This window comes from Xenopus laevis, chromosome 1L, assembly GCF_017654675.1.
Source record: "Xenopus laevis strain J_2021 chromosome 1L, Xenopus_laevis_v10.1, whole genome shotgun sequence".
Taxonomy (NCBI): Eukaryota; Metazoa; Chordata; class Amphibia; order Anura; family Pipidae; genus Xenopus; species Xenopus laevis.
In genome coordinates, this window is record NC_054371.1 from 12,720,035 (window position 1) to 12,745,632 (window position 25,598).

General features: G+C 41.6%; 1 protein-coding gene across 3 annotated transcripts in view; it reads right to left on the bottom strand.

The window, feature by feature from the left end:
- slc4a11.L (solute carrier family 4 member 11 L homeolog) overlaps positions 1-25,598 on the bottom strand; it is a 92,731-nt gene that overhangs the window by 22,897 nt on the left and 44,236 nt on the right. For 2 of the 3 annotated variants that reach the window (XM_041587107.1, XM_041587111.1), the window contains exons 4-11: positions 17,506-17,552; positions 12,438-12,669; positions 9,395-9,476; positions 5,921-6,044; positions 4,352-4,555; positions 3,881-3,919; positions 897-981; positions 338-463 (exon numbers count right to left, since the gene is read on the bottom strand). In XM_041587107.1, the coding sequence (XP_041443041.1) occupies positions 338-463; positions 897-981; positions 3,881-3,919; positions 4,352-4,555; positions 5,921-6,044; positions 9,395-9,476; positions 12,438-12,669; positions 17,506-17,552 (939 nt within the window). The remainder of the gene's footprint in view (positions 1-337; positions 464-896; positions 982-3,880; positions 3,920-4,351; positions 4,556-5,920; positions 6,045-9,394; positions 9,477-12,437; positions 12,670-17,505; positions 17,553-25,598) is intronic. The other variant, XM_041587115.1, reaches the window with a different exon arrangement.

A 25,598-nucleotide genomic window follows, 5' to 3' on the forward strand; every position in this document is an offset into this window, starting at 1 on the left:
TCTCCATTGGACATGGGATAAGGTAGAGCCATTGTAAGAAGGTCAATACAAGTGTCGACAAAGCAACAGTCTCCCTGTGTAACCAAGGTGCATCACCATAACAGGTATTATATTCAAGTAGTAGAAGTCTTTTGTATTAAACCTGCTTCTCAAAACCCTTGCAAGGAACGAGCTCCTCGGCCGAGGTTCCCCCCTGAGCGCCTTTCTACTCGGCCACTTATATCCTCAGTTTGCAAGTGAAGTGGCATTGCTGCTTAAAACCACAACTACTACCCACCTGTTCATGCTCTTCCAAGTTGATAGTTGCAAAACAAATGATCTTCAAAGAAAATCTTACCAATCACCCCTGCGGTGCTTTCGTCATTCAAAGAGCCAAAGGCTATAGAGGGCAGGAGGCAGGCAAAGTACAAGAAAATCATAGTTGTAATGTACTTTCCTATGGCCTTGTTATTTCCGATTATACCTGCCAGAAGAGAAATGCGCCTGGTTAGGATACAGCCAAGGACCTGATTCACTCCCATAGCAGAGGCAGAGAATCACAGCGATTTCAGGTTTTCATTTCCTTCATCCCAAACCTAATTAAAGCATTTATAATGAGATGTACTGAACCAATTACACGAGCATTCTGCTTGCAGACCAAACATGGAATGTGCTGCTTAAATCACTGTAATAATAAGCAGCGCTTATACCCTATACCCGTAGACTACAGACCAACGCCTTATTAGCAGCTTGTAAACAAGTATTTTGGGGAAGATTCTGAAAGGCTGGTTTAGACTCCATCCACATGAAGACAACGCTTGTTGGAGCTTCTCCCAACAACTGCCCCATGGGATGCTGGGAGCTGTAGTTCTGCAAATAGCCCAAGCCCTTTTTATAGAAACGGGGTCGTTCCTTACCGTCTGTAAAATCCAACGGGTATACCGGCAATCTGCGTGCAATGTCATCGAAAATTCCCTTTCCCACATTGAAAAAATCATTCAGCTGGAAAGAAATAAACGGACAGGTGAGATACACAAGCAAAGGGAATTACACAAGGAGATGAATTGTGTTTTACAGCGGGAGCTGCCACAGAGACTGCACTCACAGAAAGGGCGCAGACAGTTGCACAGAGCAGCATCACATTTTAGCAGCATGTAGTTAATACACTATGTATCACTGCTATAAGCTCCCGCTGGAGGAGAGTCTTGCGTTAATAACCTTGAAGGAGAGATGCCCAATTAGTGGGGCCCAGCAGACTGGTTTTAAAGTTATTTGAGAAAATAAATGCTATTGAAGCAGTATCGGCTAGCCCTGCACTGCTGCTCCTGACTACATGCAACATTATCATTAGTCAGCTCTCCTCCAGCCAAGCTCTTCTAGCCACACTTTTCCTTGACAGGTCTGTTAAAAAGCTTGTTTTTATTTTGAGGGAAACACAAAGACATGCCCCCTACCCAATCCAGTAACCTGTCTAGCTTTGCCAGTTATTCAAACCAAACTAAAAAATGTAGATCAAAAGATTTCAGGGAAGTGCTGGAAGATTTTCAATAGAATTAAGGTCTAGCTTTAATTAGGCAAATGCACAGCCCAACATCTACTTACTGAGATTTAAGGGATGAGCTAGGTTTTCTATTTGACGCTGCAAGCACCAATAAGGAACAGGATAAAGCTCAGAAAGGATTCTCCAATGTACACCCCCTGTGCTTCCTAGTATATTCATGTTGTAAGCATAAGGCTAGTTAATGCAAGGCTTGCAACCCACTAATCCATCAGGATTGGAACCTGTCCCACACATCGGCCACGGACCATAGCTCACTAGCCCTGGGGATTCCAATTTGTATACTGAAGGAAAAACTAAAAATTATAATGAAACTTTCGTTTTAACGCAGAAAGTCCATATAACAAACATGGTCTGCAAGTATGAGCGAGTGCTGAAACATTACTTGCCTAAAAGTGGTCAAACTGGCCACCCAAATCTGGGCATCTATGGCCAAGCTTTACTTGAGGCATTCCATGAATAGTGCCATCACATTGATAGTGAATAGGTCCTGCAGTCTTAGAGTGCTGCTACATTTGCAATCGGTTTCAATTTTTATTATTTGTGGTTTTTTAATAATTAGCTTTTTATATTCAGCAGCTCTCCAATTTGCAGTTGCAGCAATTAGGGATGCACTCAATCTAGGATTCAGTTTGTGATTCAGCCAGGAGCTTCACTTTTACAGCAGGATTCGGCCGAACCAAATACAAATCCTAAGGGTCAGGACACACAGGCAGATTTAGGGAGATTAGACGCCCGGCGATTAATCCCCCCAAACTGCCTCCCCGCAGGCTAAAATGCGGATCGCCGGTGGTATGCCTCATGAGGAAACTTCGGGCAACTTTGGAAAACAAATCGCGCAAAGTGCCATCCCATCATCAATTTGCATTTTAGCCCCCAGGGAGGCAGTTTGGGGAGATTAGTCGCCCCGAAGAAGAGGAGATTTGTTGCTGGGCGACTGAATCTGCCCGGGTTCCCTGACCTTTAAAATCACAAAACAAGGTGAAAAAAATGTAAGCTCTTTTCCTCCCTCCATCCTGATTTGTATATGCAAATTAGGGTTTGGATTCAATCCCTATCAGCAATCTGGTTGCTAGGTTCCAAATTACCCTAGCAACCATGTATTGATTTAAATAGGAGACAGGCATATCAATAGGAGAGGTCTGGAGGTCAGTGACCCCTATTTGAGAACTGGAAAGAGTCAGAAGAAGATGGCAAATAATTACACTATTAAATATAAAAAAATAAATAATGAAGACCATTTAAAAAATTGCTTATAATCGACTATTCTATAACTATAAAAGTTAAGTTGAAGGTAAAACACCCTTTAAAATAGAGCCCAATGGAAGTAAAGGTAATTACACAGCAATGTGCCACACTGTATCATACGTTAGGAGTCCAGCGCAGCTGAAGAGTGGGCTAAATATGTCGCCCCAACCCAGGGACAGAAAGGCACTTAACCTGAGTGGCTGGTGCCAGTATAAATATCTGTTTTGCAATTCTGAACTTCACTGAAAGGACAGAACTGGCATTGCCAAGAGCAACTGCACCAGCCCGATGGGCACATAAGAATCCAAATATGTTTTATGCCATGTTTGTATTCGAATTATGGCATGGCCATTGTGTTTTGGGCATTTACCAACCCCAATAACTCAGCAGGGGCCCAGTTATGGGTGCACAGTTATAGCACAGTTATCTGTATGTCGGGCCAATACAAGACAGATGGAACTGAAGCTTATGCAGAAACACTTGTAAAACACATTGCAGTGCCAGGGGCTGGCTGGTTTGTGCACGGAGCATTTGTCAAGGCAGTTTGGCTGTCCAATCATCATGTTTGTCGGTTCCCAGGGTCAGTTTTAACCATCTGTCCAAACTGATAAAATGTCATCTGCTCATGGTGCATGGCTCACCAGCAAAAAGGAAGAAATGATCAAGAGTTCTTCTACTCCCTGCCAGAGAGGAGTATTTGGGATGTTGACGTGAAGGATTGTGACAATAGCATTAAATGATCCAATTTATGGCCAGTTATCCGGTGTCCTATGGTTCAACTTGTCAGATAGGGAATCCCAGAGCACGGTCACCTTCTTCATTGATTTCTGTACTGCATACACCCACACCTTCATTTGGCACAGGTGATCATTGGATGGAAAAATGAAAAGGATTTGGTGTTCTTCCAAGAAACTACATGGGTCTGGAGGAGCCTCAGCCCAAGGTCCCTGGTTACCAATAAGAATTAGAAACTGGCACAGTGATCTGGGCCATGCGATTGGAAGAAGCCAGCGAGCCCCTGGGCAGCGCCATGGCAAGAAGCTCATTACTGCCATTAGACACAGACCAGCAGACACTAAAAGATTGGTGGCAGACCTGTCTGGGGTGCCCAGCTGTAGGTACCAGGAGCAGATCCTCCAGAGGCAATAAATAGAAAAATGATAGAAAAAAAATAGTACAAATTAACATGCAAACACACCATAATAATCTCATGTAATTGATGATATGGCTAAACTGACTTCTTTAAAGGATAAGAAGTCATAAAGTAGTTTAGGAAGTTGTCAGGAGACCATCAGAGCAGCCTCTTTCTTTCTCCTGACAACTTCCTTGACTACTTGGTGGTCAGACTGGTGGGAAAATGACCAGTAGGTGGCGCTGTTGTAATAAAATTCATTCATATTAACATCACATGTATCATTTAATATCTTGGAATTCAAAAAATAAATAAAAAATTATGAATGTACATTGCAAAAGTACTTAGAATAGCCCCCTCATCAATTTTACATTCACTTATTTTTAAGATTCACTTATTTTGGAGACAGTGGTGGCGGGGGATGATTTTCTTACCTTTAACGGCTTGTGGCTCTGCACTTTATGGCCATCGTTTAGTGACGAATGCTTGTTAACGAGGGTCAACAGGTGCCTCTGGTGCACTAAGGCCTCTTTAAACTCCTCTTCTGTTTTGGTTTCTAAAAGCTTTTGCCGGAAGTTTATGTCGGAAAACATTGTGGCGAACGTCCTACCGACTTCTGTCGCTGTTTTGGTGCTTTTCTGAAACAATGAATACAGAAATGAAGGGGCATTAAATATTGTCACAATATAAGGCTGATTAGTAATTAATACAGATAATTATTACATGGCACCACAGAAACCAGTGCAATTAGCATCAGAATGTAATAATCAGCAAACCTGTAGCATCAGCTTATATTACAGCCAGGGAAGCTCATTTTCTGCTGGATAATTAGTGACGAGCCCTAAGCTTAGCTTCTCAACAGCCAATCAGAGCCCACTGAGCATGTGAGTGTCACAGACACTTTCCAAGATGGTGACCCCCTGTGACAAGTTTGAAGTCCTGGATCATTGCTGCTATTGACAAGCTCAAACTTTAGCCTCGTGCAATAAGTTCACTATATAAAATATGCCATTTTTAGCCACATTTTTATGGTTTAGTTGTCCTTTAAATTCCTTTTACAGTGAGCACAGATAGAGATAAGTTAATGGTACAAACAAAAAAACATCAATATATTGCTCCAGCTCTAGAACTCCACCCACTGTTGTGATTGCTGGGCATTTCAATTTCTCTCATAGAAACGGAGGGCACTGGCAAACTCAGTTACCAGCATAGATTAGAGTATGGATTTTGGACATCTTAAAACTCGTTATGTCCCAGCGCAGGCTAGAAACTGAAGTTTGAAGTTTTAGTAGTCATGGAAACCAGATAAAAAAAATAGGCTATTCTGGGCCATCGGATTACCTGATTTCATATTCTTTCTTGGAACATGAACAAGCCTAGAGCAGCAGTCCCTCAGGCCTATGCTGGCAAATGTATGTGAAACCTCAATTTTAAATTCCCTGATTTTAAGTTTCCCCTCATTTTACATAGTTTTCTGGAGGTTCCACAAATATATATTAATTTCCCTGATTTTACATTTTCTACCATTTCTCTGGTTCTTCCATCCATCCATCCATCCTTTTATCTATTATCTACCTATTATCTACTTGTCGATTTCTCTCTCTGTCCATTTCTCTCTTATCTATACATCTATCCATTATCTTTCCATCCATTATCTATTCATCCATCATCCACCCACCTATCCATCCATCATCCACCCACCTATCCATCCATCCATCCATCATCCACCCACCTATCCATCCATCCATCCATCCATCCATCCATCATCCACCTAGCCATTCATCATCCACCTAGCCATCACCCATCCATCCAACCCATCCATCCACCCATCCATCCATCCATCATCCACCCTTCACCAAGCCATCCATCCACCCAGCCATCATCCACCTAGCCATCCATCCATCTAAAAATGGAAGCTGCCATAGTGCTGTATGTACACAGTACAGTATATTGTATTGCATGCATTAAAATCAAAACCTGCATTTATCAAAAATGTTACTCACCATTTTAGGTGGCGCCAGGACGAGGATGACAAACCTGACCTCACAAGAGTTCTCCCCCCAGTTCTGGGGTCTCTCCAGCCGACTGATGCAAACATGCCTTTTCTGAAGGGACTTTATAGTGCAACTGGTGAAGAAAACAAGGGATTACCTTAGCATCGGGTCAGTGTTGCTTTCTTGCCCTACAGCTGCCGCTGTTTGCCGTACCATATCTGTTTTTGGTTACTCTTCTACCTCTAAATTTTTGTTCTGTTTGGCCCAAAGGGACCATAAATAGTAGATTCCTGTTAATTTTATTAGAATACAATTATCTACACTATACCCAGTGTTAATTTTTTAGTTAATTTTGAGTTAACAAGAGGCACCCTTATGACAGAGAAGCACTGCATCTGGGTGCACGCGTGTTCCCGAGTGTGAGCCAATATTGTCCAAGAGAGGTTGTGGGAAGACACAGGAGACTTTCAAAGAATTCATTGTTCTGTACAGACCTAAACAATTAAATCCTAAGTGCCTGCATATGGGGGATTTTACTAGCGAAAGGATTTCTGATGGACACGGCGATAGTTCAATTGCCAACTCGGTGCAACGGGACAATCTGGCAGTCGAACTAAAGACCATGCAACTGACGCAACAAGTTTCCTTTTCCAGTATCTAAAAAACACTTTGGGACGGTGAGGCCTGGCACATATTTTTTCACTTTAGATTCGCTTTGTTTCTACTGTAAGCGTCCCATTGTCTTGGAGCAGACAGTGCCCAGGATTACTGAAGACATATTTGCCCTCAAGACACGCAAAGTTTATTTGGTCTGTCCAAGGATTAAAGAGGAATTAAATTAAATTTCCTTTACGGCTGTGAATGGATCATCTCGAATAAAGGTTTTTGGCTCCGCATGAAAAGTGGCTGGGTTTTTGGGAACAGCCAACAAATACTCATTATGAAGGGCAGGAGGGAGGCAACTCCAGAATGAAATGTGTCCATGACAGACTGCACTTTTACTACATGCAACCAACCTTCATACGGATGATTAACACCAAGTACCTGAACAGAACTACTGACCTAACCCTATAAGTGTCAGCTAGGGGACAGCAGGGGATATAGACAAACAGGCAGATCAAGTGCCTGCCAGTGAAGTTTAAAGCAAATCCTAAAAATGAATGTGGCTAAAAATGCCTTATATTACATACTGAACTTATTGCACGAGGCTAAAGTTTGAGCTTGTCAATAGCAGCAATGATCCAGGACTTCAAACTTGTCACAGGGGGTCACCATCTTGGAAAGTGTCTGTGACACTCACATGCTCAGTGGGCTCTGATTGGCTGTTGAGAAGCTAAGCTTAGGGCTCGTCACTAATTATCCAGCAGAAAATGAGCTTCCCTGGCTGTAATATAAGCTGATGCTACAGGTTTGCTGATTATTCAATTCTGATGCTAATTGCACTGGTTTCTGTGCTGCCATGTAGTAATTATGTGTATTAATTACTAATCAGCCTTATATTGTGACATTTCTATTCTATGTGTACTGTATATTGTGAGTGGCTCCCTAAGCTCAGTAAGTGACAGCAGCACAGAGCATGTGCAGTGAATCAGCAGAAAAGAAGATGGGGAGCTACTGGGGCATCTTTGGAGACATATCTTTACTGCTAAAGGGCTGTGGTTGCCTTGGGCTGGTACAGAAGCACAAAACATCATGTACAACATTTCTAGCTACTTCTTTAGTTAGGCTTTAATTCTCAATTAAAAAAACTAAAGGGCACCTGCTGCTAATCCCTGCCTATCTGTTGTGAATTGCATTGAATAACAGCTGGAGGGCCCCGCTCTATAACAGCTAAAGAGGCACGGCTTCTCCTCTCCCCATACTCAAAGCATTATGGTGTTAGAGTAGGAAAGTATGGGGCCGGGGAAGGGATACAAACTTGTTGGTAAATGCAGGATCACAGCTGACATTGGCTGAGGTCCTGCTAAACGTGGGGGAAATCTCCCAGAACTAAATAGTTGCCAAAGGAAATAACCAAGAATCCAAAACAAAAAAAAAATACATTGCTTCCTGCTGTCTGTAAGGCTCAATGATTAGAATGTAGGTGCGTTTCTGATGTATATGTAAAAGCCTGGTAACTCTGGCAAGAAAGGGAAAAGGATTGTCTAAATTTAGGGGGCAATTATTTTTAAATATTTTTTGGTATAATGGAGACATCTGTATTGCTAGCTGCAAATGTTCTTTTTTTATTTTTGTGGGGGTTTTTCCCCATTATATTCTGAATTTGGGAAGTTTAAAATGATCTATGGCTGTTAAAATGAAGCAGAGAATTCTAATCCATTACAAATCAGAGAACTCATCAATGACTTCGTACTGTATATCCTTATAATACACGAGATCCATGAATATCCTGTAAATTATATCCTTATAAACAGTGATTAGTGTGTATTATAATAAATTAAGTACCCCCTGTTGCAAAATATGAGGATATTAGAAGTCACCTCAGAGTTCCATGAGCTGTAAAAAATGACTGCCTTCTGCCTCATGTTTTTATATGGTGGTGGAACTCAGCTGTAACTTATAAAATCCTTATATTTTACAAGAGGGGTGTTTTATTCACTATATAATTACCGGTATTAGGATTATTATATAGTATACATTATTCCTTATAATACATGAGTGATACTCAGAGTTCCCTGTATAACTCAGCCTGCAGCCTTGTGCCTTTATATGGTCACAGAACAACCCCTCAGCGACTTCTAATTTCCTTATCATTTACAGTAGGGGGTACATTATCCCTTATAATACATGAGTGATACTCAGAGTTCATCAGCCTGCAGCCTTGTGCCTTTATATGGTCACAGAACAACCCCTCAGTGACTTCTAATATCCTTATCATTTACAGTAGGGGGTACATCATCCCTTATAATACATGAGTGATACTCAGAGTTCACTGTATAACTCAGCCTGCAGCCTTGTGCCTTTATATGGTCACAGAACAACCCCTCAGTGACTTCTAATATCCTTATCATTTACAGTAGGGGGTACATTATCCCTTATAATACACGAGGGATACTCAGAGTTCCCTGTATAACTCAGCCTGCAGCCTTGTGCCTTTATATGGTCACAGAACAACCCCTCAGTGACTTCTAATATCCTTATCATTTACAGTAGGGGGTACATTATCCCTTATAATACATGAGTGATACTCAGAGTTCCCTGTATAACTCAGCCTGCAGCCTTGTGCCTTTATATGGTCACAGAACAACCCCTCAGTGACTTCTAATATCCTTATCATTTACAGTAGGGGGTACATTATCCCTTATAATACATGAGTGATACTCAGAGTTCCCTGTATAACTCAGCCTGCAGCCTTGTGCCTTTATATGGTCACAGAACAATCCCTCAGTGACTTCTAATATCCTTATCGTTTACAGTAGGGGGTACATTATCCCTTATGAAACAGTCAATAAAGAGGACATCCTACCATTTAAAAATACTCACATAATACACAGCCACGACTGTTGGTACTGTACCCCAATGGCTGTAGCAGTTACCCCCTGAATTGTATCCGAGAGGAGATGAACTGAAAGACAAAAAGCATGACTGTAAACTATTCAGTATTATGAAGTCACACACACTCGCTCTGGTTTTACTTCACATAGTGAAGTTTCTTTCCCCTTTAAAAGTGCTGGTATCTCTCTGGCCAAAAACACAAACCACCGTCTGGGCACGGATGCTGTATAGTGGCAAGGAAAACAGGGCCGTGTTTTATACAATTTCGCTATGTGATTGCTGTTTGGATCTTACTAGTTGAGACCACAAATAGTAAGCGGTGGCTGCTCTGCTGCGGCTCTGAGCAGAAATAGCAACAAACAGATCAGAAACTGAACAGAAAGGGGGACTCTAATTCAGCAGGAGGGACACAATTTCTGTGCAATATCAGAAGATTTAAAAAAGAAAACAACTTTATTTAATAAAGTCACATTCTTATATAAGGCTTGTTGAACATTGTATTGCCCTTATTCCAGGTATTCTGGAATAAGACCATAGAGCTAACACTCTATGGTCTGATACAGTAGCCTCTGTACTTCACTAAATAGTTTTGTTAAATGGCACTACATCTGGCACCGGAACAGTCCCCTAAGTTTGCTCATAGTCTGTACAGAGAGATCCCATAAAACTATGGCAGCATAGGTATTCGCTGTACTAAGCACAATTCAGCAGGAACAGTCCCTAAGTTTGCTCATAGTCTGTACAGAGAGATCCCATAAAACTATGGCAGCATAGGTATTCCCTGTACTAAGCACAATTCAGCAGGAACAGTCCCCTAAGTTTGCTCATAGTCTGTACAGAGAGATCCCATAAAACTATGGCAGCATAGGTATTCCCTGTACTAAGCACAATTCAGCAGGAACAGTCCCCTAAGTTTGCTCATAGTCTGTACAGAGAGATCCCATAAAACTATGGCAGCATAGGTATTCCCTGTACTAAGCACTATTCAGCAGGAACAGACCCTAAGTTTGCTCATAGTCTGTACTGAGAGATCCCATAAAACTATGGCAGTATAGGTATTCCCCTGTACTAAGCACAATTCAGCAGGAACAGCCTCTAAATTTGCTCATAGTCTGTACAGATAGATCCCAAAAACTATGGCAGCATAGGTATTCCCTGTACTAAGCACAATTCAGCAGGAACAGTCCCCTAAGTTTGCTCATAGTCTGTACAGAGAGATCCTATAAAACTATGGCAGCATAGGTATTCCCTGTACTAAGCACAATTCAGTAGGAACAGTCCCTAAGTTTGCTCATAGTCTGTACAGAGAGATCCCATAAAACTATGGCAGCATAGGTATTCCCCTGTACTAAGCACAATTCAGCAGGAACAGACCCCTAACTTTGCTCATAGTCTGAACAGAGATATCCCATAAAACTATGGCTGCATAGGTATTGCCTGTACTAAGCACGGTTCAGCAGGAACAACCCCCTAAGTTTGCATATAGTCAGTACAGAGAGATTCCAGGGTACTTTTGCAAGTCCAGTCTTTTTCTAAATCCAACTAAAGAGTTGCTACATTACTTTAAAGGCAGCACTAGATTGACCCCAGGTTTGGATACATGGTTCCTGCACAACTAACCCGCACTGCACCATTCCCTGTAGAAGTCGGTATATTTCCCTTGCCCACATGCACATGGGAGGGATCACAGTGACTGCGCCATTCTCTAATGAGATGCTGCACAATGTTTTATTTAGTTATCATTCCCCCAATCTATTTTTCAAGTCCTGTTACGCTTGGAGCCGTTCCGTTTATCTGTTGCAGCTTGTTTTGGGAGATGTGAAGAAAGATTTGTGCCGCAGCAATAAATATGTATAGTTTGCTCGCTTCCTTTCTACGGCGCAGCCAACACCGCGCTGCCAGCGAGTGTACAATGCCAATTAGCAGCTTGTTTTGTTCCTTCGTGAATATTTTTGGGATGAATCACTTACTTTAGCGAATTTTAGTGAATTGTGCTTAGTACAGGGGAATACCTATGCTGCCATAGTTTTATGGGGTCTCTGTACAGATTATGAGCAAATTTAGGGGACTGTTCCTGCTGAATTGTGCTTAGTACAGGGGAATACCTATGCTGCCATAGTTTTATGGGGTCTCTCTGTACAGACTATGAGCAAACTTAGGGACTGTTCCTGCTGAATTGTGCTTAGTACAGAGGAATACCTATGCTGCCATAGTTTTATGGGATCTCTCTGTACAGACTATGAGCAAACTTAGGGACTGTTCCTGCTGAATTGTGCTTAGTACAGGGAATACCTATGCTGCCATAGTTTTATGGGATCTCTGTACAGACTATGAGCAAACTTAGGGACTGTTCCTGCTGAATTGTGCTTAGTACAGGGAATACCTATGCTGCCATAGTTTTATGGGATCTCTCTGTACAGACTATGAGCAAACTTAGGGGACTGTTCCTGCTGAATTGTGCTTAGTACAGAGGAATACCTATGCTGCCATAGTTTTATGGGATCTCTGTACAGACTATGAGCAAACTTAGGGACTGTTCCTGCTGAATTGTGCTTAGAACATGGAAATACCTATGCTGCCATAGTTTTATGGGATCTCTCTGTACAGACTATGAGCAAATTAAGGAGGCTGCTCCTGCTAAATGTTCTCACTTTCCCTAAAGCAAATTCAGGGGAGGGCGAATGAACGTACACAAGGCCATTAAATAAAATAGTGCATTTTGAAGAAATGTGAATGGCAGTTGATGTGAGAAGAATTATGCAAAGGTGTTTGCAGCCTCTTTGATACAGGAATTTAGTTTAGTTCCTTGCCGCTTCTAAGCTCCAGGCTGTACAGCTTAAACGCTTCGTATTTATTGCAAATCATAATTATAGAAGACACAGCAGTGAAAGGCAGCCTTGAGCATTAATTTTTATACCTGTCTGCAATATAAAGCATTATCTATAAAAAGGGAAAAAAAATTAAGTATCGTGGGTGCTGAGTTGCTCTACATTGGCTTAGAGTATCAGTGATACCAATGAGTAGTACTTACCATTCCCTTCCCTGGGTGCCCCGGAATCAGTGAATAAAGTGCTCATGATTTTGTTAAAGTTACAGATGGGCTCAGCGTTTTCTGGATCCTCCACAAAGTGCTTTAGCATCTCCCGCAGGACGATATCCAGAGAGGTGGCCGTCTCGTCTAGGATAATGCTGGCTTTGGCAAGGAAGCCGTCCAGATCCCGGTGTGCCCTTACCTCCTCCTCAAAGTTCTTTAACTTTAGATACTGCACAAGGGATATAAAGGGGATGGATTATGTGCCCAAAGACCCAGCAAGCAGCCTTGTGCATCTATATGCTCACAAAAATCATCATTGACTTCTAATATCCTAATCATTTACAGTAGGGGGTACATTATCCCTTATAATACATGAGTGATACTCGGAGTTCCCTGTATAACTCAGCCTGCAGCCTTGTGCCTTTATATGGTCACAGAACAACCCCTCAGTGACTTCTAATATACTTATCATTTACAGTAGGGGGTACATTATCCCTTATAATACATGAGTGATACTCAGAGTTCCCTGTATAACTCAGCCTGCAGCCTTGTGCCTTTATATGGTCACAGAACAACCCCTCAGTGACTTCTAATATCCTTATCATTTACAGTAGGGGGTACAATAGCATACATACATGTTAATCGCCATTATCCCTGACCTGTATAATTCAGCTTGCAGTCTCATGGCTTTACATGATCACACAAATACTCTGTAGCTTCGAACGCCTCACTTCAGATGTTTATCACCAGGCAAAAGTCCATAATTTAAAATCCATTTAAGCAAATGTATAAAAGGGGAAGCTAAAAGCTCTGTTTTTAAACCAGGGCATTTCCTTAATGCCTTTAGAGAACTGCTACCTTCAGCGATTTATGGCCAGTGACCTTTATGGAGGAAACCCTTTCACTTCCTCAGATGCAAAACGGATACACAGAGCAGTGGAAGTTCCATCAATTTAATCCCCAAAGTAATAAATCAATTTGATGCCCTTTGTAATACAACTGCTTTTGCAACAGGGGCCAATCTAAACAGGTCTCTGGGTGCCCTCCTTTGAAGTAGGTGCCCCCCCCCCAGCAGTTACTGAATTGGCAGCAGCTTTAAACGGTTGTATTCAATTAAACCAGGAAAAGACCCCGGCTCCCCTGTGACCCCACCAATAAAGATTGGGATGGACAAAGCAGGTCTAGTAGCAACGACATGAATAGGAGATTTATAGATGAATTCGTTATAGATAGATCCAAATACCTCTCTAAGCCTAGCAAGTTGCTGTGGGACTATAAGGAATATAAGGAGAGAGTCAGCAGGGAAAAAAAATAAAATAAAATAAATAAATAAAATCCAGTGCAGACCATGCACAATTATAGGGGTGGATCACCTATATGTTAACTTATAGTATGCTACAGATGGGCCAATTTAACTTAAAGATTAAAGCATTGCCCAGGTGTAGGATATGGAAAGCTGGAGGCCTGTAGTTTTCTGGAACTTTGTCGCTTCTTTAAAACTACTTAAAAAAAAAAAAAAAATTAGAACTAAACCAAAAATCCCTATACTCCGACCCCACACCAGTGTTCCTTTAAAAAAAAAACAAAAAAAAAACACCACCCTGGGGTCCTTGCGAGTAGTGTAGAGGTCTTTGGCATCTTGTGGTCTGCTCCCACTGTCCATAGGCAGTTTATGAGCTGGGCAGCACTCTACGGGGCAGCACTCTACGGGGCAGCACTCTACGGGGCAGCACTCTACGGGGCAGCACTCTACGGGGCAGCACTCTACGGGGCAGCACTCTACGGGGCAGCCATCCCTTTTGGAGCATTTAGCAAAATGGCAGAAGTCCACCCCACGTGCAATTTCCCTGGCCAGAAGCATTTTATTTTTTAAAGGGGAGGAACCCCTGTCCTGGGTAGAAAGCTAGCCATTCAAGTTGATGGGGGTACCTTCTTCTAAAAAAAATTGTCAACATGGATTTGGGTCGGGGTCTAAATCAAGATCCACTCATCCGGGGACTTGGCCGAATGTGGAAATCTTTACAAGTATGGCCAGCTTAAAGGAGAACTGAACGACCCCACTAATAACAACCCCTACCCAGTACCCTACATAGTCCCCCTCCCTGCCCCTAATCTTTACTCACCTATAGGTGCAGAGTAAGTGCATCAGAGCTCATGGGTGCCATCTCGAGGCTCTTCGGATTTCTTTGGGAAGTGAGCACAATATTGGCACATGCACAGTTGGATCAGTCTCCCGGTTTGTAGCAACTACGCATGCGCCAAAAGTGACGGAATCTGAAGGGAAGAGGACCCGAAGAAATCTGAAGAGCCGGAAGATGGCGTCTGTGAGCTCCAATGCGCTTACTCTGCACCTATTGGCGAGTAAAGGACATGGGGCACTTATAGGTGTTATTACCTAAGCGGGGGGGGGGGGTGCACAGAGGGGGACTACGTAGGGTGGGGGTGAGATCTCCTTTAAAGGGGTGGTTCACCTTTAACGTAACTTTTAGTGTGTTATAGAATGGCCAATTCATTATGTATTTTTTATAGGCTTTGAATTATTCACCTTCTTCTTCGGATTCTTTCCAGCTTTCAAATGGGGGTCACTGACCCCATCTAAAAAACACATGCTCTGTAAGGCTAAAATTTGTATTGTTATTGCTACTTTTTTTTTTATTACTCATCTATTCAGGCCTCTCCTATTCATATTCCAGTCTCTTTTTCAAATCAGTGCATGGTTGCTAGGGTAATGTAGAATCTAGCAACCAGACTGCTGAAACTGAAAACTGCAGAGCTGCTGAAGAAAAAGCTAAATAACTCAAAAAGCACAAATAATAAAAAATGAAAACCAATTACAAATTGTCTCAGAACATTACTCTACATCATACTAAAAGTTAATTTAAAGGTGAACAACCCCTTTAATAACTACTATTGATCTCAGCTGTTACTTTAAAGTCAGGTGAAAGAGTTCCGGCACATGGCAGGGTCAGCCCAGTCCAGACCATCATCATCATCATCATCATCATCATCAATCCATAGGGAGCTCTGAGAGCAAGGTGAGAACAAGAGCACAGACAACAGTGGGGAGAAAACGGATAAATCATAGAGAGTAACCGTATAAGTGGAACCAGCCGGGAATTGGTGATTAAAGTGCTCGTTGCACAAACCACTTTGCGGAACAGAACAAAACAAACACTTAAGACGAGATGGAGTCCCTGGCGACAGAACATTCCAGAAGGGTGTGTTTGAAGTCGGAGACAATTACACCCCTATACAAGTGATTTACTGGGTCATTATCAGCTTTTCACTTGCCTGGCCCGATGCGCTGAACCCTCTCACAAACGTGCCCCGGGGGCAGGACATTCCTCCTACTTTACAAGTGTGTGTATTTGCTTACAGTGTCAGCTGTTCCATAAAATACCCTCAATTGCCTTTTTTTTGGTCCACATTGCTATACAGCATGACAACGAAGTGTTCTATTGAATTCTGCTATGCTGCTCCATTTGCCCATCATCTCCAGGGCAGACAATGGTAACACAGAATACGACAGAAATTTACAAGTGACTAAATCCAATTACAGTGTTCCTCCCCTGTTGAGCTGCCCGACAGCTACACAACAAGTTACCCTTTAATTCCCACGGATGCCATGCAAGCTGCACAATTCTGCCTGATACGGGTACCTGTGCTAGTAATACAATATAACCTCCAGCCATAATACAAAGACTACCCAGCCCTTAATTTAGCCATTTTTTTTTTAACCATAAACCAAGATTCAAGGATAATATTGATAATCTGTGTCCGTCTGCACTTGGTTGTCGTTTTAGAAAAGTTGACAGTTGCTCAGTCTTGCATACCTCATGCTTATATCAATTAAAGGGGTTGTTTACCTTTAAATTAACTGTTAGTAGGATATAAAGAGTGATATTCTGAGACAATTAAGATTGGGTTTTCATTTTTCATTATTTGTGGTTTTTGAGTTATTTCGGTTTTTATTCAGCTGCTCTGCAGTTTGTAATTTCAGGTTGGTCCAAATTACCCTAGCAACCATTATTTGATTTGAATAAGACTGGGATGTAAATAGATGAGGCCTGAATAGAACAAGGATTAATAAAACATAGCAATAACAAACCATTTGTAGCCTTAGGGCTCTTACTCACGCGCGTTTTTACCTGCGCTCCCCTGCGTTCCGTTTTTCGGCGTTCAGCCGCAGGGGAGCGCAGGAATAGACGCATTTCATTATTTCAAACGGGGTTGTACTCACACAGGCGCCGAACGCAGGAAAAATGCAGCATGTCGCGTCTCAACCTGCGTTCGGCGCCTACATGCACCTGTGTGAGTACAGCCCCATTTGAAATAATGAAATGCGTCTATTCCTGCGCTCCCCTGCGGCTGAACGCCGAAAAACGGAATGCAGGGGAGCGCAGGTAAAAATTTGCGTGAGTTAGAGCCCTTATAGATCATTGGATCTAAATGGGTGTCAGTGACCCCCATTTGAAAGCTGGAAAGAGTTAGAAGAAGGTGGCAACGAAATCAGAAGTTTAAGAAATAAAAAATGAAGGCCAATTGAAAAGTATATTAGAAATGGTCATTCTATAACATACTAAAAGTTAACTCGAGGGTGAACCACCCCTTGGCGACCAAGAACAGTTGCTGACTCGGCTCCACCAGACAGATTTGGCAGCTGCTGGCCTGTTATGGGGCCTTCCTGAACAATAAATGGCTGAAATATCGGGCAGGTTAGAAAATATGTCTCAGTTGAAAGGACAGGTGTTTACTATTTAATGTTTCTCAATTCCTAACCTGCTCTAGTTAATCTAACATTCAGAGGGGTAGGCAGCAGCGGGGAGAACACCTGCAGCCAATCACAGCAGCCAGATACTGGGAATTAAGATGCAGAACTAGGATTTAAGATACAAACCTTCGATTGGCTGGATTCATGGAACCAATCTGGGGGAATGGAGGCGATTGTGTATAATGTATGGCAGCTCCTACTAGTGTCATATACTCAAAAAGTATTGCACATACACACGTTTATTTTATGTACTTGACACGCGACTAACACGCACAGAAAGATGACGTTACTTACTTTTCTTGACGTATGCAGCAATACACATCCGGAACTCTCGTTTTCTGCTGCAATAGAGAATAATGAGCATTATTACAGCATACAGGACACAAAAAGCTCCATCTGTTTATAGAGAATTTGCTATTGGGTAGCCACTGGCAGGACGAGTCCATAGAGCAGCAAAGCAAGGTCACGGCAGCACAAAAAACACATTCCGATCTTGGCTAAACTGAAAGAGGAATATTAAAGGGGCAGTTGGCCTTGGAATTAGAAGTTATCACAATAAAGATGGGTACAGTTAATTATAATAAAGCTCAACCCTTTAAGCCTATATTGGGGGCTTTGCAGTAACACAGACAAGGTACGGTCACTGCAACTGACCAGTCTAACTGCTGAATGGTTGCTACGGGTTACAAGGGGTTTAGGCAGGACCACGGAATCTAGCAAAATTCCTTTGCCATATATTATCACAGTCCTGCCCATGAACTGCTACCCTGACAGATGCCCTTTATATAACACATGTGCTTTCCCACGCAGTCCTGTAGAATGGGCTATAAAAGTGCTCCCACATTGGTGCCCCGTTGCTGCGTGACCATTACTCTGTAGGCCCTTGAATCAGTTTATGGCTACTGTAAATCTGTCCCATGCAGCTAGCCCAGACTTCAATTGGACTTCATTTTTTATGTTTCTGTAGTTATTTAGCTTTTTGTTAAGCAGCTCTCCAGCAGCACTATCTGGTTGCTAGAGTCTTATTTACCCTAGCAACCCTGCAGTGGTTTGACTGAATAGAAGAGGATATTAATTGGAAAAATAAGATCACAATAACATTAAAATTGTATCCTCACAAAGCAACAGGTTTTGCTCAAGTCAGCTATAACTATAAATAAAATAACGAAGACCAATTGCAACATTCCAAGGAACAGGATATTATATAATATACTTAAAGTCCACTTAAAGAGGTATTTCACCTTTAAATGAACGTTTAGTATGATATAGAGTGTGATATTCTAAAACAATTTACAATTGGTTTTTATTTTTTATTATTTGTGGTTTTTGAGTTATTTAGTTTTTTATTCAGCAGCTCCCCAGTTTGCAATTTCAACAACCTTTTGTCAGGATACAAATTCCCCTAGTAACCATGCATTGATTTGAGTAAGAAACTGCAATATGTATAGGAGAGACCTGAATAGAAAGAGGAGTAATAAAGAGTAGCAATAGCAAATTTGTAGCCTTAGGGTAGGGACACACTGGGCGATTTGGGGAGATTTAGTCGCCTGGCGACTAATCGCCGCGACTTTCCACGACCAATCTTCCCCGAATGCCTCCCCTCACTCTGCGCCTGGATAAAATGAAAAATCGCCTGCGCTAATCACACGCGGCGATTTGTTTTCCGAAGTCGCCCGAAGTTTCCTCGTGAGGCAACTTCGGGCGACTTCGGAAAACGAATTGCCGCGTGTGATTAGCGCAGGCGATTTTTCATTTTAGCCAGGTGCAGAGCGGGGGAGGCATTCGGGGAAGATTGGTCGTGGAAAGTCGCGGCGATTAGTCGCCAGGCGACTAAATCTCCCAAAATCGCCCAGTGTGTCCCTACCCTTACAGAGTATTTGTTGTTAGATGGGGGTCAGTGACCTCCCCACTTGAAAGCTGGAAAGAATCAGAAGACAAAATATTCAAAAACTATAAACAAAGAAAAAATGAAGACCAATTGATAATTTGCTAATAAATGTCCATACTAGAACATATTAATGTTAACTTAAAAGTGAACCACCCCCTTTAAAGTTTAATAAAACATGCTGCGTCTTCGGGACACGTTCAATGCAATGACATCACTGATGTCACAATCATGATGTCAACGGTAAACCATTTTTAACTCTTAAAGTGCTAGCTCTGTGCAAGCCTTACAAATTGCTTTTAAAAAATAAATAACATTTTAAAAAGCGATCCTTTCTTGAATTGGCATTTTTGTGGCCCTAAACAATTTGCAGAACACGGGCTCAATACGTAATGTGTATAGAGAGAATCCCTGCCGTAAAGATGAGGCTGCTGGAATGTCATAAAGAAAGTTGAGACAGTCACATGAGCGTCAGGAAATACCCTCCCTGATATAAAGCACAGCAAGAACTTCCAAAAGTAAAATTAAACATTTATCCCCATATGTAATAAATACCACTAAGTTTGCCCAGGAGTAGTGATGGGCGAATTTATGCACCAGGCACAAATTCGCTGCGAATTTCCACGTTTCGGCCGCCAGCAAATAAATTTGCGAATTTGCTGCGAAAACAACATCTTTTTTGGACGCCGATCGTTCCAGTGCCAGCGACTATTAGACCCTGCCGATGATTAACGGACGCCCATTGATTTTACTGGGCTTCCAATGTCGCCAGTGTCAGTTTTGACGCAGCCGAAACGTCACCGGTGAGAAATTCAACCATCATTACCCAGGAGCAGTAACATATACCTATAAGATTCTTGCTGGTGACCAGTAAATGCTACCTGCTGATTGGTTGCTATGGGTTACTGCTCCTGGGTAGGGATGGGCGAATTTTTTGCCTTGTTTTGCTGGAAAAATGACGCCCATAGACCTGTATAGCGTCGTGCGTCAAAAAAAAAAAAAAAAAGCCGCCCATAAACTTTAATGGGCATCGGCGACATTTCGCCGGTGGCAAATTCTTGACAAAACGGGTCAAATTCGTCCATCCCTGCTCCTGAGCAAACTTAGTGCCTTTTATTACATAACCTCCTTAAAGGGTAATTTAAAACAAAGTCTTTGGTTGCTATGGGTTACTAGATGCAGGCAAACCCATCAGATGTTGGTTTTCAAACAGCTGCCCAGTTAATGCTAGCTGCTGAGCAGTTGCTATGGGTTACTAGACATGCAGCAATCCATTTAGTATCCCATTAGTCCAAAAATCCTTTTTAAAATTTTAATTAATTTCTTGCAAAAGTACTAGTAAACAGTTTTAAATGCCATCAACGATATACTTTAATTTCAGCCTAACATTATTCTTCTATTACAAATCTGCTGCACAGTCCCAATTGTACACCAGCTCTATGCATATCTAGGCCTGAAACAGCCCTTCCCAACTTCTATAGCCTTTATAATCTCTAACCGCCAGTATTATGTTCCATTACCCACTCCCCATTACGGCTTTACTCGCTGTTCAACAATTACATTTAATTGGCGTGGATATTGCTCTTACCCCGTAATGTTCTCTTTTATTGTTTTCATTAAGCCAAGATGCTTAGAGAAGGGACAGTAGGGAAGGGACAGAAGGGGGCAATTAATGTTTTATTAAACAATTACCAGTTTGTAATTACATATTTAAATAAAAAAATGTGATAGAATATATATATATATATATATATATATATATATATATATATATATATATATATATATATATATATATATATATATATATATATATATATATATATATATATATCACAAGGGAAAGTTGTGCTCACCACTAGTTTTTAAAATCATTAGGCGGGGGTGCAATGAGGCTGTGACCACAAAATACATATAGACAAATACAAGAGTCCTCTGCACTCAACCCATTATCAATATATTTAAGACAGAGACATTTTGTGCTACTGCTACTAAAAAATGCCTTACCCTTTAAACAACACAGGGATTGTTTATCCATATATTGCAATATATATATATATAGCTGGCCAACTACTATATATATAACGTAGTTGGCCAGCTTAAATATATTGCAATATTTGGACAAACAATCCCTGTTTTGTTTAAAGGGTAAGGCATTTTTCAGTAGCAGTAGCACAAAATGTCTCAAATATATTGATAATGGGTTGAGTGCAGAGGACTCTTGTATTTGTCTATATATATATATCAGAAAGAGCACTCACTGCAAATTAGCAAATTTCAGGCAATATATTAAAGAAGAACTTTATTCGTTCATAATTGTAACAACGCGTTTCGATCCTCCGGGGATCGTCATCAGGATAAGAAGTGTTTGTGTGTGTGTGTATGTATATATATATATTTTTTTTGTGCCGAAACCGAGAGGTGCACCATTTAATCATGCGGTTACATTTATGCACAACACTAGTGCGTGGGTGCAGCCAATTGCAGGAAGTCACAACCTCTCAATGATTTGTTCTGTTCCATTTTTCATTTCCTGCACAAAGGACCCCGTGCATGAGAGATCCCTCGGCCATTTCAATTATAAATTAGTTACTTGTGAATTGGGCCTACGGCAACGTCAAAGGCTGAATCCAGATGGCCAGCAGGCTAAGTAAGAATGATGGGAAATGTAGTTTGCACAGCAGGTGGGATTCTCCATTCAGTGCTGCAGGACCCACTCAAAACCACACAAATCTGCCTGAATTTCCCTTGAGCCTATATCACAATGAATTCAGAGCCAATCATTTCATCTGCTGCCTGAAAGCAAAGATAAGGTGTAACGTTAAAGGGATTCTGCCATGATTTTCATATAAAATGTAATTTCTAACTCAACAAGTGTATTTTTTTTAGTTGTAATATTGGTGTGTAGGGGCATCTGAGGTCATTTTGCCTGGTCATGTGCTTTCATAAAGAGCCAGCACTTTAGGATGGAACTGCTTTCTGGCAGCTGTTGTTTCTCTTACTCAATGTAACTGAATGTGTCTCAGTGGGACCTGGATTTTACTACTGAGTGTTGTTCTTAGATCTACCAGCCAGCTGTTATCTTGTGTTAGGGAGCTGCTATCTGGTTACCTTCCCATTGTTCTGTTGTTAGCCGGCGGGGGGGGGGGTGATATCACTCCAACTTGCAGTACAGCAGTAAAGAGTGACTAAAGTTTATTAGAGCACAAGTCACATGACTGGGGGCAGCTGGGAAACGGACAATGTGTCTAGCCCCATGTCAGATTTCAAAATTAAATATAAAAAAAAATGTTTGCTCTTTTGAGAAATGGATTTCAGTGCAGAATTCTGCTGAAACAGCACTATTAACTGATGTGTTTTGAAAGAAAAAAAAACATGTTTTCCCATGACAGTATCCCTTTAATGTTTTCGGGTCCCCCCACCTTGTTCTTCTTGTTTTTCTAGGCACATCCATTTTACCATAGCCATATGTTAAAAGGCTGGCAATTAGTTTACCCCTGGAGCTTTTGGAAAAAGGTCACCGTTGCCACCAAAACAGCAGGAGTGCAACAGGACACCATGTGTAGCAATCACAGCAATCTACTGACAGCTTAAAAGAAAGCATTTCATAAATCAGCAGAGTTCAACTATTTCAATAAAGTGGGTCAGTTTATTACCAATAATGTTTGGGGCCAAATTAGAATAAAATAATGAGGACATCGAAAGAGGTCAACGAAGCTTTGGAACCTGCAGCCCCCCAGTTGGACAGCCCTGATGTAGATAATAGGATTCTAAGATGAACTTCCCCTTTAAAATAAATAAATCAGACTGCAGATCACCTTTGAGTTAACTTTTATTATGATGTAGAGAGTGATATTCTGAGACAATTTGCAATTTTGTGTTAGTTGTTTTGGAGTTATTTAGCTTTTTATTCAGCAGCTCTATAGTTTGCACTTTCAGCAATCCGGTTGGTAGGGTCCAAATTACCCTAGCAACCATGCATTGATTTAAATAAGAGACAGGACTATGAATAGGAGAGGCTTGGACAGAAAGAGGAGTAATGAAAAGTAGCAATAACAATACATTTGTAGCTTTACAGAGCATTTATATTTAGAGGGGGTTAGTTACCCCCATTTGAAAAAAACTGGAATGAGAAGAAGGTGGCAAGTAATTAAAAAAAAAAACGATAAAAAAATAAATAAATAATGAAGGGTGATTGAAGTGTTGCTTAGAAATGGCCATTCTATAATACAGTGAAACCTCAATTTTACATCCCCTGATTTTAAGTTTTCCCTCATTTTTCATTGTTGATTTGTGGTCCCACCTATTTATTATGCATAATACTTACTAACCCTAATTTTACATTTTCCTGGATTTTACGCCATTTTTTTTCCTGGACCCCTGAAAAATGTAAAATGGGGGTTGTACTGTATACTAAAAGTTAACTGAAAGAGGAACGAGTGCTTATGTAGCAGTGACAGTACTTGAAGACATCCAACAATTGCACATGCCCCTGGCTCTTGCTTTATTCAAGTTGAGGTTAGGTTCCCCTTGAAAATGACATTGCAGCAGGTCCTGTGGGGAGACCATTCCACCCGTAATTCTCTACTTATCTCCTTCAGTAGGTAGCCAGGTGATTTATGCTCTGCCATTGGAGCCTACAAAATTCCATCAATTACAGCACAGAGCACATCTTCATCTAAGGAAGTCAGCAATACGGCATAGTAGAGAGCCTCCTTGACCCGTTTTTCAACATTCCACCCCAGGAGACTCTGAAACCAGTATCTCTCAGAATGAACCTGTCAGAATTCCAGCAATCTGTACCCTGAAGCGGCCAATCAGAACATGTGCCAGAGTAGCAATAGGGCTGACGATGTTTCTCCAAGAGAGTTCTGCTCTTCCACTTATCTGAAGCATCTTCTCTAAAGCAAGTGCAATGCCTGAGGCGAAGGGAATGCTACAATATCCAGTCTAGAAAAACTTGAATAGATTTTGTTGATGCACTCTCAAAAGCTCAGTGGTTTTCTTTGAACTGCGAAGCTATCTTGTGCCTTATACCACAATTATAGCTAAAAACAGACTAGGGGGCAAATTTACTAAAGGGCGAAGTGACTAACGCAGGCGAAAATTCGCCAGCGTGACGTCATTTCCGTACTTTGCCGATTTACTAAATGTAGCCGGCGTAACTTCACTAGTGAAGGAGATAGTAAAGGTTGCTGACCCCTGGTCTATCAAAAGAGCCATTTTACCATCTCTGCCACTAATGAAAAATAGTCTGGAGCTGCAAAACATAACAGCTTATAAACTTTTAAAAGTTTTAACCTTTTTTTAATTTTAACTGTTACAATAACAGTAATAGTACAGTGTGCATGTGTAGGCCTACTTTGAAATAAATTAAACACTGAATAGCCTTATTAAATGTTAGTGTTCTCATCTGTTTCTGAAGCTCCATGCTGATCTTCCCTCTCTAGTCGAGTGTGTGACCGCGGTTAGGACCACGATGAATCATCTTGCAGCGGCTCGGTCTTGCCTGTCACTCCTGGGACGTCTATACAGCCCTTCGCACCTGCTGGCCACTTCCTGAGTTTGCCACTGCGGTTGCACACTCAACAAGCCGTGGCTGTATAGACGACATGACAGGCAAAGCCGCAAGACTGAGCCGCAGCAAGCAGGACGAAGAGCCGCATGAGGCTCCGGAGCCGCAGGTTGATACCCTGATAGACTCTAGCGCTACTTCGCTCCCTAACGCCCGGTCGAGTTTGCGCTCTCGCAATGGACGTAACTACGCAAATTCACTAAGATTTGGATTTTACTGAACGTTACCTCTTGCGCCAGACTTGCCTTCTCCACCTCAGACCAGGCGAAGTGCAATAGAGTAGATAGGAGTTCCTAAAAAAAAAGTCCCAAAAAACGCTAGCGTCTTTTCCTTTTTTCAGGGTGATAGGCTGATCAAAGAGTAAATTTTTTTTGGGGCAAATTGCTTCCCCCCTACATTTCCTAACATATGGCACATAAATTATACAGTGGGCTCATGTGTAGGGCAATATAACAACTCTATTTTATTTTATTAAAGTTCCCCGGGTTTGTGTAGTGTAATGTATTTGCTGCAACATATACGTCCATTCAACTTTAACTTCCTGCCGTATTCAAACTAGGCAACAGTAGCGCAACTTGGCTTCACTTGGCACGGTAATACCAGTGCAACTTGGCCAGCGTTCGAAGCCCTGGACGCAACTTCGGATTTTAGTGAATTAGCATTGTCGTGGCGAACTTACGCCTGGCAAAGTGTTCAGCTGTGAGTGAAGCCGTCGCTGGCGAATTTTCGGAGGTTAGTAAATTTTTCCCAAAGACTGCAGTGTTACAACTAGGGATGAGCCGAATCCACTATTTGGGATTTGGCTAAATCCCCGAATCCTTTGTGAAAGATTTGGCCGAATACCGAAGTGAATCCTAATTTGCATATGCAAATTAGGGGAGGGAAAGGAAACCATTTTTTTTTACTTCCTTGTTTTGTGACAAAAAG